The sequence below is a fragment of the Dasypus novemcinctus genome, chromosome 16, assembly GCF_030445035.2.
Source record: "Dasypus novemcinctus isolate mDasNov1 chromosome 16, mDasNov1.1.hap2, whole genome shotgun sequence".
Classification (NCBI taxonomy): domain Eukaryota; kingdom Metazoa; phylum Chordata; class Mammalia; order Cingulata; family Dasypodidae; genus Dasypus; species Dasypus novemcinctus.
In genome coordinates this window covers 65,286,427-65,302,096 of record NC_080688.1, presented here as the reverse complement: position 1 = coordinate 65,302,096, position 15,670 = coordinate 65,286,427, and the positions used below count along the sequence as shown (strand labels likewise).

The window sequence follows — 15,670 nt, the reverse complement described above, 5'->3', positions numbered from 1 at the left end:
CGAAAGAAAGTGCAGCCTCCCCAGGAATGGCGCCGCACACACGGAGAGCTGACACAACAAGATGAGGCAACAAAGAGAAACACAGATTCCCAGTGCCACTGATAAGGATAGAAGCGGTCACAGAAGAACACACAGCGAATGGACACAGAAGAGCAGACAATCGGGGCGGGGCAGGGGGGGAGAGAAATAAATAAAAAATAAATCTTAAAAAAAAAAACTGCACTTGAAGTTTATTGTAGTCTGTGTGTTCCTGGTATCTAGAATTAACAAAATGAACTCTCACAAAATGGAGGCTTGGTATGATTCCTGCAAAGGAACTGCAAATTGAAGATAATATAGTGATATAAGTAAACATGACAAAAAGAAAATGGAAGAGCTAAATCCACCCCCTCCTACTAGAACAAGAGCCACATTACAAGGTAAAAACAATGATGAGTCAATATAATCTCACAAGAAATAAATCCATAAAAATGAACAATTTTCAGGAAGACTTTGCATTATAGATTTATAGCCACTATAAAGTTCTTCTCCAGGGATTCCTACAATATGCTTGATGGTGTCCCACAGGTTCCTCAGGCTGTTCACTTTTCTTCATTGTTTCCTTCTGCTCCTCTTCAACCTGGGTGATTTCAGTGGCCTTATCTTCAAGTTCATTGATTTTTTTCTTCTGCCAGTTACAATCTGCTGTTCAACCCCTGCAGGGAATTTTTAAATTTCTTACTATGATATTTAGCTCTGTTTGGTTCCTTCTCATAATTTCCATCTATCTGCTGATACTCTTTGTGTACATCTATCATTTTCTTTATTTCTTTTTAGCTCTTTGTCCTTGTTTTCCTTTAGTTCTTTGAGCATATTTAGGACTTTTTTTTAAAGTCTTTGGTATGTCCCAGGTCTTGTCCTCCTCATTGATGATTTCTAATACTTGAACATTCTCCTTTGCCTGGCCCTTCATTTCCTATTTCTTTGTATGTTTTGTAATCGTTTGTTGAAACCTGGACATTTTGATATATTATTATATTGTTGCTAGAATTTAGACTCTGAGGCATCTGTTTTTTAAGCTTATATGGAGTGTTATAACAAAGCATTTCTTGAATGCTAGGAGCCAAGAAAAGAAGGGTAGAGAGAAGGGAAAAAGGAAAGCACCTCTTGTAGTCTTTGCAGATTGACCTGTGTGAGTGTTCTCACTCAGAGCTTATTCATAAAATGTGTTTAGAGAATAGCTTCAGGCCAAACTGTAGGGGACTCCCTCATGCTTTCAGTGTATGCATCTTGTTTTGGGTATATGTGGGTGGCCCTAGGCATTCCCGTTTACATTGATACAAATGCTGCCTCTTCCTTAGGAAACAGTTATTCTGAGTCCCAGGCACTGCCCTGTATGTCCTACTGCAGGCAATCCCTTGCCCCAGGCAGCCACTTGACTGCCTCCCCTTAGTTCTGTAGGAGAGTTCAGTGAGCTATCTTCTACACAGAGGGCAAGTTCTGGGACAGCAGGTGTCTCAGGCTAGATAGATTGGACCATACATACATGCTGCGAGTATGCACACAAGGTTTACTCTGCATCATTGGACAGCGGACCAAGGATTTGCCCTGGGAGCACAAGCTGGCTCAGCCCCAGGCCAGTGCGAGCTGGAAGAGGGACAAGTCAGAGCGCCACGTGATCCTCCTGCTTTTAAGTCGTCTTTTCCTTATTTAGTGTGTGCTCTGTTACTACAGTCCTTTAACTGTTTTCTGAAGCTTTGAGAAAGACATTTCTGCCAGTTCTTGCTGGTGTTCAAAGCTTCTATATCTAGGTTCAACTTACTGAGGAACTACCAAACTATTTTCCGCAGCAAGGGCACCATTTTGCATTCCCATCAACAATATAAGAGAGTTCCAGGTTTTCCACATCCTTACCAACATTTATTTCATATATATATATATTTTTTTTTTTTTTTGCTTCTTTTATAGAGGTAAATTGTATATCATTAATCTTTCTAGGAGGCTGTTGTCCTAGAGTTAATTTAGTGATAATTTTTTCAGATACTATGGGAATAGAGAAGTAATGTATAATCAGTGCAGGAAATAATCAGGTGAGAGATAGAATACACCCCCTTTTTTTCTTTTGAGAAGTAGTGGGATAGACTAGTTTCAGATGAAAAGAAGAATTAAAACAAAAACAGGGAAACAACTTAAACTGCAATCGGACAGTCCTAACCCTAAATTTTTCCTCTATTGGAGAGTCCCTTATTTTCTTTGCTGTTCTATCTCTTAGTATCAACTCTACCTCAAACCAAGTTTTTTTTATACTACTTTTTTTCTTGACTTCCTTTTTGGATTATTCATGTCTTGATCCTGATCTTTGAGAGAAAGCTTTCAGTCTTTCACTACTGAGTATGTTGTTAGCTGTAGGTTTTTCATATATGCTCGTTATCATGTTGAGGAGGTTTCCCTTCTATTCCTAGTTTTCTGTGTATTGTTTTATTAAGAAAGGGTGCTGCATTTTTTTAAAGATAGCTTTTCTGCATCGTATGGTTTTTTTCCTTCATTCTTTTTTTTCCAATTTTTCTAAATCATTTATTTGTGCTTCTGCTTGTTCTTTCAATTACATATTAAAAATGTATAAAATCCCTATGATTGTGAATTTATCTCTTTCTCCTTGTATTTCCAGCAATTTTTTGCTTTCCTTTTTTTTTTTTTTCTTTTCCTTTTTTTTATTTTTTAAAAGATGCTGAGATTACATAGATATTCCAGAAAATATATAGGGGATTCCCATATGCCCCACTCCCCACACCTCCCACATTTTCCCATATTAGCAACTTCTTTCATTAGTGTGGTACATTCATTGCAAATGATAAACATATTTTGGAGCATTGCCACTAAGCATAGATTATAGTTACATTGTAGTTCACACTCTCTCCCATTCAGTTCTGTAGGTTATGGCAAGGTACATAATGGCTTGTATTTATCATTGTAATGTAATTCAGGATGATTCCCAAGTCCCAAAAATGCCCCAGCATTACACATCCCCCTCTCCCTACCGTCAGAACCTCCAGCGGATACTGCCTCCACATCAACGATATTTCTTCCCTTGCTAGAATCACGGTAAGTATTAAGTAGAATACTAGTAAGTCTACCTTCAGTTCACAGTTCATTCCCCAATCCTGAGGATTCTGGGATGAACAGTGATGCCCACTCCACCTCTAATTGAGGTGGGGAGGCTTCGATCCCGTACAGCCGGTGGAAATCATTTATATATGTTGTTATATGTTTTAAAATAAGATTTTAATATAACTATTGTAATATGTTTTGTTTTTGTATTTGTCTTTTTTCAAAGATTTATTCACTATATTATAAAAAATCATTTTGACTTCCTGCTATGTATAAGATCTATGAACAAAATTTTATCTAGAACTCCAAAAGGAGCTGGAAATCTCACTTGGGCAAAATAAAATCCATAGGCATATATAGAAAAACCAACCTTTTGTGGACAAAATAAGCAACTTGCAGAGGGCCTGGTATTATTAATAGTTACCTGCTTGAGATAAAGAAATAATTTCTCTTGAGTCAAAAGCAGTGTAACCAGCCATTGGCTGCCTTGTTTTTATGCATTGCCAAAGAGTTTTGAGGTACCAGTTTACTAATGGTCCCTGGCTCCTGCTACGTTTCTTTACTTTCCAGAACAAATGCGTTTCAGTGATATTTATATAATATAGTGTTCTTTTCCATTAGAATAGTTAAGAGAAAAGTAGTTATTGTGAACAATTAATATTTAAGAAAATAATCTTGAAAGATAATTTATTAAAATGTCTACAAAGAATTGTAATATAATATATTTTACCTATAAAAGAGAAAACGTGTAAAAGGAAATGTTAAGCTTTAAAAAAGCCTCTCATGTATTTGCTTGTTTGAGCACTCAAGTATTACTCTCTTGAATAAAATGGAGTCTACAGTCTTACTGATTTAGTAGTATTAAGGTTTCAAAATATGATTTGCTTTTTTTAAAAAAGTACATCCTTTTAGTTTTTAGAGACAAATCACAGGAACAGTGTTATTTCCAAAATACAATGTGTTAGCATCTTACTACATAGTTCAGGCTGTGCTGTGGCATGAAACAAAAGTAAATATGGCCTGCTGTTGGTTATCCCTAGTGATTAGGTGTAAGGGTAATGTGGATAAATTAAATTTATAAATAATTCCCAAAACATCATTCTAGCCATTAGTTTCAAACTCCTGTGTTAAGCCTTTTCTGAGAGTCACTGTTAAGTCTCAAAATTGACGGATCTTAAGCTTTATCTTTTTCTTCCTATCTTCTGATGGATCCTGCTCTCCAGATATAAATGCAAGGTGAGGCAGCAGAAGGAGGAGGCTACATAATTCCCAGAATGGTTGATCAGCCCAGAATAATCAGTGGTTGACCCTGATTCAGCCATCAAACTCTGCATACAGATGACTTCATTTAGAAGGGCTAGCAAATTAAAAGCCAGGCCACTCTAGAAATGGATGGTGCAAGAAAGGCATCTACTGAAAATACATTTTACACATCTACTTGTTTAAAAAATAACACTCTGCATTCCAGGTGATCACCTTCTTTAGCTCAAGGTTGCTACAAGCTGGAGCTGAGCTGTCAGTGGAACGGGTCCTGGAAATCATCAAGCAAGGGGTTGTTGCATTGCCCAAAGATAGACTAAAGGTAAGACTGGCTAATGAAATGTTCAGTTGACACATACTGTTATATCACTTGATATAAATATTTGTGTCTGAGCAGGCTCTCTCTAGAATCATACCACCCTTTAACATACTGCCTACTCTACTACGATGTTATACACACAGAACTGTGGTAAAGAAAGTTTCTGACAGTTTTTCCAAAGAAAATATCAAAGGGAGTCGTATCTTAATATCCCTATATATGCTATTAATAACCACTACAAATACTTAGAGTGATTCATATACCATGATTTTTTTTAACCCAGTGAAACAAATTTCATCTTCTGTGTATTATCGAAGGTTGATAGAAAGATGATGATAATGATGTTTACTTAGTGCCATGTAGGATTGTAAATGTCTTATATATATTAACTCATTCAGTCCACACAACAACGCTTTAAGGTAGGTAGTGTTAATAACCTAATTTTTCAGATGAGGAAACTGTTGCCCCTAGAGGTTAAGTAACTTACCCAAAACCATACAACTAGAGCATAATGGAGCTGGGGGATTCAGACCCTGGCATTCTGGCTTCAATGCCTATTTACATAACCACTTCACTAATTGCTATATTCCTAGAATATAGCAATGGAAAGAGAAGCATTTCATGGAAGAGGTAAGAGAAATAGCATATTTTTAAGAAGGCATTTACGTTTACTTGATAGAGTGTTTCTAAAGTTTTGTGATGATAAAAAACTCTTGGTTCAAGACAAATTTTCCCCTGGGGAAAAATATAAAGGGGATATTTTGGGGGATGCATGAATGTACAACATTGTTGCATATTTTTACTTTAGTACTTTTTAAAAAATTCTTTCCTTTGTTAGCTCCAATTTTTATGGAGTGTTCTCTCTTAAATTAACACTGTTTCATAGTGGTTGTTTGACCTTCTTTATACTGTTTTATCACAATGAACTTCTGTTCCAAAGTTACTGTTTTGAGGGTATGTTTTTCAGCACTATCACTAGAACCACTGCTTAATGAAGGCTTGAGATATATTGTTATAGAATATAAAAATATTTTCAGTTATAATAACAGTTTGTAAAATAACAGCACATTAGTCATTATAATCATTTACAGGAGTTCCATGTAGATAAACAGCAGCAAGATTCACACAATACTGGCCAAAGATAGCAGGTATTTCTATTTATCAGCTAAAGTGGCACCACCATGTGGCAATAGCATAAAAACAGATTACCATTCACTGGACCCTCTAGCTTTGACATTATGCTATCCCTGACAATTTTTTAAATGTAGGAAATGCATATTACTTCCATTTTTACTTAAAGAAAGACATTATTTTGTACTATTTCAAATTTACATAAAAATTAAAGCACTGTGAACCAGCATAAAAATCCATGAAAATTAGAGTGTTGCTCACAGGAAATGCTGGATCTTGGTGTCTAAGCTGAATCAAAAAAGAAGTGAAAATATTACACGACTGTCAGAGGAGGATAAAACATGAGTTAGGAGAAGGAGATTAGAACAAAGGATGAGAAAATAGGAATACCTAATAACCATGAAATAGGGCTTCAGAAAGGTACTGGAAAGGTCAGTGGGTAGGAGGTTGGATCAGGGGAGAGAAAGCATAGAGCTTTCTGTGGACAAAAGTACAGCAGGGAAGCAGATTTGGCTCAACGGATAGAGCATCCGCCTACCACATGGGAGGTCCAAGGTTCAAACCCAGGGCCTCCTGACCTGTGTGATGAAGCTGGCCCACACCTAGTGCTGACGCACACAAGGAGTGCCCAGCCATGCAGTGAGTGGTGTCCCCCGCGTAGGGGAGCCCCTTGCCCAAGGAGTGTACCCCGTAAGGAGAGCCACCCCGCTTGAGAAAAGCACAACCCGCCCTGGAGTGCCACTGCACACATGGAGAGCTGACGCAGCAAGATGACACAACAAAAAGAGACACAGATTCCCGGTGCCACTGACAAGAATACAAGCAGACACAGAACGCACAGCGAATAGACACAGAGAGCAGACAACTGGGGGGTGGGGGAAGGGGAGAGAAGGGGAGAGAAATAAAAAATTTTTTAAATTAAAAAAAGAAGTACAGCAGAGGATGACCAACTGGGAGGGTTTCTGCTTGAGGCAATGACCAACGACAATAAGGATATATGGTGTGACTGGTCTAAGCTTGCCACAAGGTTCAGTCAACACTGAATAAACCTTTATCACGTTACTGCTCTGCAGCAGGCATTGTTGTAAGGGCTTTGGATACATCAGTGAATAAAGATCCGTGCCATCACAGGCCTCACAATTTAGCAGGAGGAGACAGACAATAAACAATAAGCATAGTAAATAACAATTACATAGTGTATTAAAGCATGACAAGTGCTATGGAAAATAAAGAAAAGAGAGAGCCCCATTAAGGGAGATGGGGATTGTTGGTGAGAGTGTGGTTTAGGAAGCTGTAGAATTAGAGAGTAGCCTGGGCAGTAGTTAGCAAAGATAAGGTGAAGGTGCAGGTATGGAGCATGCTGATATTGGAAGAGAGTTCCAGGCAGTAAGAACAGCCCCTGAAAAGGACCTATCCTAGGAGCATGCCAGGAATGTTGAAGGAAAAACAAGGAGATCAGAGAGGCTGGAGCTGTAGGAACAAGGGGAAGAGTGTTAGGAGATGGACACAGATGACTGGGGTTGGGCCTTATAGCCCATTTTAATAATTTTCGCTTTTTTTCCTGATTGAAGTGGGGAAGAGAGTGGCATGAGAGTGGGGAAGAGAGTGGTTTACATTTTTAAAGGATCGCTCTGGCTTCTCTGTTCAGAATATACAGGGAGACGGGAATGGAAGCAGAGAGACCAGTTAGAAGACCATTGCTTGACTTGAGCCTCGGTAGTAGTAGAAGTGGAAGTGCCAAAAGAATTAGTCCAAGCAGTTGTCTAGTAGGGAGGGAGGCACACGGAGGCCTCCTAGGAGATAGTTGTAGTCTGCTACTATCTTCTGAAACCCATAGGCCTGCCCACTTCTGTTACCAGAGCAAAAAGACCTCTGTTTCTTGTTTATCTTCCAAAGTACTCCCAAGTTCCTCTCATTGCCAGAATGTAACCTAGCACTCTGCTTGGAGATGTTCTAGCAAATGTAGTTACCAGGCTTTCAGCCCCTATAGTATAGGGGAAGGTTGCTGCTTGAGTTGCCAGCAGACAATGTGGCATAGGATCTAAAGAAAACTGATAAAGCAATATGAGTTCTCTAATGAGACAGAAGGAGCAGTATGTGTAGAAGGCCAAATGTAATGAGCAACATGAACTTATACAAAGGTCAGCAGACTCAAATTAGAAAGGGCTTTGATCCTACGGGGAAAGCAAGGAAAATAAGTTGCAGGCTTTCAGCATGGGACAATTGATAAGGTTATATGATTTATTTATTTACGTGTTCTCCCATTTTCAAACCTTAATTTGTTTCTTTTTTCACCTTCAGTCAGAATTATCTCAAACTGGTAAAAGTATATCCTTCAAAAAAAATGAAGCTCAAGATGAATACAAGTGAATAGTGGAAGTGATGCCAGTCCTTTTAAATGAGTTTAAATCTTAAAGCTCAGATGAACCATTTCTCAAGAACCTGGCAGATATAACCTGTCAGTAAAATTTGAGAACTCAAACTCCACATAATAATAACCCTGCAAGGCACTTTTCTGAGCACTTTTTAACAACTCTATGAATTGGTGCTGTTATTACGCTGATTTTATAGGTAAAGAAACTTAAGATGTAGATAAGTTAGGTAACTGCCGAGGTACAAAGCTGGGCCTCACAACAAGGCAGTCTTTTTCCAGAATCTGTGGTTTTATCCACTGTACTGTACCCTGTTCTGTTCTGTGCTAGGAAGACCACACTAGAAAGGTTAGATTTAGTCTGAACATCAAAGTTAGCATCACATTCATAAACTAAAATGTGCACAAATATAGGTGAAGTTATAGTAAAGAGTGTAAATTACATAAGGTGTGGAAGAGAGGATATACAACCCAGCTTCAGGAAAATAGAAAAACTGTGTTCAAACTGCTTGAAGGATTCTACTGTAAAAGAGGAATTAAACATTTCATTTTATGCCAGAGGGCAATAAGTAGATATTGGACCAAGACAAGAATTAGTTCAACCTTTAGGAAATGCTTTCTGACAACTGAAGTTATTTAGCAGTCAATATGTGGCTTCTTGAAATAGTGCAGTACTCAAATAAAAGTCTAAATGGTCATTCTCAGAGTATCTGAATAGCAAGGGGACTCAAATCCACTATACGGGGGCAGAGAGTGGGGGAGAGGGAAGAACTCCTGTCAGGAAGAAGTTATATAGGGTGACCCCAAAGATTTCTTGCAATTAAGAGTCTAGGATTCTATCTTTTATAATTCCGAGATTAATTTTCTTAGAGCTATTCTCCATAACATTCCTTTCCTATTCAAATATACACAGAATTCAGTGCCCTGTTACAAGCAGGTAAGATCTGGAGTCCTTAGCCTGAAATTCTAGACTATTCACAGTCTGACCTCAACCTGCCAGTACAACCTTTTCTCTTCCTGCTTTCTTTACCCACTCAGTGTCCCAGTCAACTAGAACTATTTCTGTGCCTTTCACATCTTACTTTCCTAAATCTTTGGATTTGCTTATATCATTCCCTCTTCCCAATGTGTCCTGCACCCCTGCTTTGCTTTTTGCATATCCACACTTGCAGCATTCATTCAAGGCCTTGATCAAAAAATTTTTTTCTAAAGATATTTTATTTATTTCTCTCCCTTTCCCCTGCCCCTGTTGTCTGCTCTCTGTATCCATTCACTGTGTGTTCTTCTTTATCCATTTGCATTCTTGTCAGTGGCAATGGGAATCTGTGTTTTTTTTGTTGTATTATCTTGCTGCATTAGCTCTCTATGTGTGTGGCACCACTCCTGGGCAGGCTGCAGTTTTTTTGCACAAAACAGCTCTCCTTGAGGGGCGCACTCCTTGCGCATGGGACTCCCCTACACAGGGAGCGTCACTGCATGGCAAAGCACTCCTTGTACACATTAGCACTGCACATGGGCCAGCTCACCATATGGGTCAGGAGGCCCTGAATTTGAACCCTGGACCTCCTATGTGGTAGGCGAATGCTCTATCAGTTGAGCCAAATCCGCTTCCCCTTGATCAAATTTAATAACTTTTGTAAACCCTTTCCTTTTGCTCCTTGTAGCAGTTTGATATTATTAATGAATTCCAAAAAAAAATATTGGATTATGTTTGTAAACTGGTCTTTTCCTCTGGGAATATTAAATTATATTGTATTCAGAGGTTTACTTAATTAAATAATGATCAAGGCTTTGATTGGGCCATGTCAGTAGGGCATTGCATTCCCTCCGCCTTCGTGGTTGGGGACTCACAGAGAAAACAACATGGCAGAAGAGATTGTTGGAGTTTTTCAGCTGGAGCCCAGAAAGTGAACACACAGAAGAACACAGAGGAATAGAGATGGCTTCTTAGACACAGCAGAAGCCCTGGGGAGAGAGACAGAGCTGTTCACCTGATAGTTTCCAGCTGACCTTGGGGAGAGAGGCAAAACCTTGAGAGCCTCATAGTATCTAGCTGGCCTTGTGGAGAAAACAGAGGAGCTGATCCTAGAGAGGAATGAACCCCAGGAAGAGAGGAACCCAGGCAACCCTAACCCTGGCAGATATCAGCAACCATCTTGCCCCAACACATTGCAATAGACTTGGCAGGGAAGTAACTTATGCTTTACGGCCTGGTAACTAAGCTTCTACCCCAATTTTTGGTATTTTACATCAGGACCCCTTTGGCTGACTAATACACTCTTCAAACATACATATGACTCCCTCCTCTAAATACCTGTAGTAGTTCATACATGCATTTCATGGACCTCCCATCCTTTTCTCCCTGTATTGGGTGGATTGGATACGTTTTCTCTCCCACTCAGTTTCAACTTTCTTGAGGATGTGGGTCATGCCTTAATCATTTGCATTCCCTTGATGCCTATTTCAGTGTCCTATACATGGCAGTTACCCAAAAAAATGTGATGAGTAGATGAGTGAAAAGCTCACTTTATATGTACTAAAGAGGAAATGAGAACTTGTTAGAAACAAAGAGTTTGGGAGTAAAATTTTCTATTTTTCTAGCTATCTTTCTAATTTTTATTCTACCCTCCTCTTGGAGTCCTAATTCATTAACTGACTCTCCCTATATGTACCAGGCACTGTTTTAGACCGTGGAGATCCAGCAGTAGATAAAACAGACAGAAATCCTTACCTTCCTAGAGCTTATGCTATTGAGGGAAATTAGACAATAAGAGACATAAGTAAAATATAGCAGTATATATAAGAAAAAAAATTGAGGGGAAAAAGACAGTGTTGTCAAAGGCGATCAAACGGTTGTTGTTTTTTTTTTACATTTTACTTTTAAAAAATTTTAGGCTTACAGAAAAGTTGCAAAAATAGAGTGTGCAAAAATCCTTCAGCTTCTTCCCCTGATGTTAACAACTACATAACTATAATATAAAATCAGAAATTTAACACTGGCCAAGTACTATTAATTAAACTAGAAACCTTATTTGACTCTTACCAGTTTTTTCTCTCAGTGTCCTTCCTTTTTCCTCTTCCAGACTCTTCCATGGTCCCACCTTTACTGTGTCTCCTTAGTCTTCTCCAATCTCTGGCAGTTCCATACACTGCCTTTTCTTACCTTTCATGACCTTGACCCTTGATGAGTGCTGGTCAGTTATTTTGTAGAATGTCTCTCAGTTTGGGTTTTTCTGATGTTTTCTCATGATTAGATTGAAGTTACACATATTTGGCAAAAATGGCACATAAGTAATTCTGGGTCCTTCTCAGTGGAACATGATGTCAGTATGTCTTACCGCTGGTGATGTTAGCCTTGATCATTTGGTTAACATGGTGTCTGCCAGATTTCTCCATTGAAAAATGACATTTTCCTTTTGAGTGTCTTAGGAGAGATACTTTGAGACTTTGCTAAGATCATGTTTCTCCTCAAACTTTTGACCACTGATTTTAGCCTCTCTCATGGATCTTGCCTACACAATTATTACTGTGTTTACCTTATGTTGATTTTGTATTTTATTCTATAGGGTTAGAATTCAGTACTATCATTTTGTTGTTGCTCAAATCATCCTAATTGCAGCCATTGGGAGCCCCTCCAGGCATGTCCTTTGCCATTCTTCCATCTCTTTTTTTTGAGTACTTCCTTAATTTCTGGTTCCACAAGATGTTCCAGGCTCATCTTGTATTTTCCCTGGCCCAGCCCTAGAATCACCTGATTTTCCAATAAGCCCTGATTCCTTTTCCATTTATTTATGTATTTATGCATTTATTTATTTAGGATCATGCTATTTAGAAACCAAGATCTGGGCATTAGGCCACCTTCTTCTTTATACTTTATGTATCTTTCCCCTTCCCATTCCTTTCTCCAATCTGCTTTCTGCGGTGCTTCTTCACTCTGTAGCCATACCCAGGTATATTTCGTCTTTTGTGTCTCTCCAGCTATGAAAATCCTGTGCTCCTTGATTTTGGCTTTTTTTCTACTTACTCTATTCCCAAATTTTATTTTCTAATTCCTTTAGTGAACTTTCTTGGTTCAAGAGCCCCTCCATGGGTCATAGCAGGTACTGAAAGTAAATCTTACAGTTCACTGTTATACTTCCTTAAAGCAAAATAAATTACAGTATACAGGTGATCTACTTGAATGATAATATGTTATTCAATTATTATAGTCTAAAAAAAAGTGCCCTTTATATTTGGGATAGTGTCATATGAATAAAAAGATTACTTTGTTTTCTAGGATTATGGTTCAATAGAGAGAGAAATTAATTGACCTGTCAAAGGTGCCATACCAGTTAGCGTTTATTTAGAGCAAGATCTTATTGAGGTCAAGATCATGGGTAAATCCCTTCCTTGGGCCAGTTAATTTTGCTCTATAACACAGCATAAAATTATACTCCTGCCCAGTTTACCATTTCAATCTATGGTTGCGAGAGGAACAGATAATGAAGCATGGATGATTCATTGTTTAAAAAAAAAAATCCATCACTAGTCCTGGAAAAGAAACTAAAATTACACTTATTCACAGATGGTGAGTCATCCTCAGTTGGTTTAAATGACAGCACATTATTACCACAGATGTTACCAGAAAAAAAAGCTGTTTATCCTTATAATCAAGGCTTATCTCAATTATTTTAATCATCTTTTTGGATTGAGTGTTTATAATAAAACCAATCACTTAAAACCTCTAGAGTTTAATTCACAGAATGCTACGGTATCAAAAGTTGATTGAAAACTCAAGCTGTGTGTTGAATAATATTTTTATTATACTACGTGACAGCACATTATAGTCATTCGGGTGGTTTACTAATATATACTGATAAAATAATTGTTGGGTATATAATAATAGCTTTGTACACAAGATTGATGTAAAAGAGGTGGTGTCAAATTGGAAAAGCTGTTTTAATAAGTTCTCTTTGTAGTGTGAAATAGTGTGTACTTATTGATTTATTCTTTCTTAAAATGTAAATTAAACATTTTAAAAATTCTAAGTTCTTTCCAACTACCTTTTGGGTTGTCAAGAGTATAACAGTGCTCCTTACTTGTGAAAAATTGGCCAACTAATGTCAACTGAAGCAGATGAGCCAAAAGCTTTTGAAGTTCCTCTTGGATTGGAACTGAAGCCAAATTTGTTAAAGAATCATTTTTTCCAATTTTGGGCAAGTAAACACTAAGATCTGGAAGCCCGTGGCATAGTAATTGACTTTGAACCAAATAAGATATTTTTCAATCCAATATTATTTGACATAGCCTTCTAAAATATTTGTGTAATATCCTGTGTGAGAATATATACTCTTTGGATAAATCTATCTATACAGTTAAACAACTTGGCTGGTCAGAGTAAATAGTGTTAATATCATTGTAAACATTCTCTTCTTACTGGTATTCCGTGAAGTCTGGGAAAGGCAATACCAGGTAATTAGTTTTTTCTGACCCTCCTGCATAAACATAGACATAAAGAACTGACTCTGAAATTCTAAATTGCTTATTTCTCCTTTTGGCTTTGGAAGGAAATAAATAAAATTATATGCCCAAGGGAGCTAAGTTAGAAGCCACAGCTCAAAGTGCTCACTCACTGTCTCTGTCCACAACAGGGCATGCTCCTAGCTCTCATTTTGCTAAGTAGCAAGCAATTTGAATGTCATGATGATAGGTCGAAATTCATTCAGGTCTTTGCAAGTTCTCTCACTGCTGCCAGTCCCCTATATTTGTTTATGTAAAGTTCCCAGCTTCCCTCTTTTCTTTGCTTTAGTGAATTATCTTTCTTTATATGCTTGAAGGTAGTTCAAATGGGAAATGTTGTCTATATGTTACCATACTTATTTTTAAAAGTGGAAAATCAGTTTCACTCTAAAATATTTGGGGGGGGGGGCGGGGCGGGTGGGAAGAGAAATAAAGAGAAATAAATAAATCTTAAAAAAATAAATAAATAAAATAAAATATTTTAAAAGCCTTCATTTTATGTTCTCTTTTTATAATACTTACACTATTATCTTTAGTTGCATAAAGAAAACTAACTAGACTTTAAAGAAGTTTTTCATAGCTTTTTTGGTTTTAATAAACTTTATTTTTAGAGATTTTTAGATTTACAGAAAAATTACACCAGAAGTATAGGGAATTCCTACATAACCCACCCACACACACACACACAAACACACACACACACACACACTTTCCCCTATTATTAACATCTTACATTAGTGTGGTACATTTGTTAAAATTGATGAGCCAATATTGAGGTATTGCATCTAACCAAAGTGTACAGTTAATAATTATGGTTTATACTTTGTGCTATACTTATAGGCTTTGACAAATGTATAATATCATGTGTCCATCATTGCAGTATCATACAGAACAATTTCACGCCCTTAAAATGCCCTGTGTTCAAGCACTTATCCCTCCTCCCCCTCCCTTCTGAACCCCTGGCAACCACAATCTTTGTATCAGTGTTACAAGTTCTTCTGGTAACACAAGATAATAACTACAATAATAACAAAACTATTTGGTCCATAGTTACATTCCCCTCTTGTATTTGTTCATTCCTCATCCTTTTTTTTTTTTAGGAGTTTGAGCCTCTATTGGCAGGACCAGACTCCTTGAGAGCCTGAGAGAGATGAAGTGGGAGGAGTGGGTGGCCCCAATGCCGGGCCAGCTGTACTTCACAGGCTTGTAGGTGATGGAGAACTCACCCAGGTAGTGGCTGATCATCTCGGTTGAACATGTTGCCATTGTAGACCTCTTCCATGCTGCCCACCATCTCAGGCAGGATGATCATGTTGGCAGATGCATCTTTACACGGTGGTGCCTCCTTCTTGGCAGGGAGTGCTGCTTTCATCACAGGCTGTGGTTCAGCCATCTCTGCTGCCATGTGCTATACAGCTGCATCAGCTGCTCATAGGACATATCCAGCAACTGGTCTGGGTCCACGGCCTAGGTAGATGAACTTGCAGAAGGTGCGCTTCTTGTTTTACTCCACTTCTGCCGTCTGATTCTTTGGAAAGGCCCCATTCCTCAATCTTGAGAAACTTGGGATGATGTCCACTCTGATTGCTTTAGGCTGAAAGGGGCTTAGATCTCATGGGACAGATGGAAGGAATGGTTTTGCTTGCAGTTGTAGATACTCCTTGTTTTTTGGGATGGAACTTGTCCATCATCATCATTTTGTTGTCCAGGGAAAGCCCAAAGAACTGGAGAATAGGAGTTGGCTACAACTCTGCTTGGACTCAGGGCTCAACCAACACATAAGCAATTCAAAGATTTAAGTGTCTGAGAGGTATATTAATGGGTATTTTGAAAATTATAGGAGAAATAAAGGAGAAAAAGAATTACCAGTGGGAGAATTATAAATGAGTATAATTATGTTATATTGGGGAAATAGATTATTATATTTTCCCAAATAGGGCCCGAGGCTATGTGCCTTGCCTCTGGTGTCCAGTTGTGCCTAAAGCCCTCAGGACCACTCTTAT

General features: G+C 38.2%; 1 protein-coding gene across 5 annotated transcripts in view; it reads left to right on the top strand.

The window, feature by feature from the left end:
- Positions 1–15,670, top strand: part of DYM (dymeclin) — a 542,345-nt gene that overhangs the window by 434,172 nt on the left and 92,503 nt on the right. For all 5 annotated transcript variants that reach the window (XM_071208556.1, XM_058277682.2, XM_058277681.2 and 2 more), the window contains one exon: positions 4,556–4,669. In XM_071208556.1, the coding sequence (XP_071064657.1) occupies positions 4,556–4,669 (114 nt within the window). The remainder of the gene's footprint in view (positions 1–4,555; positions 4,670–15,670) is intronic.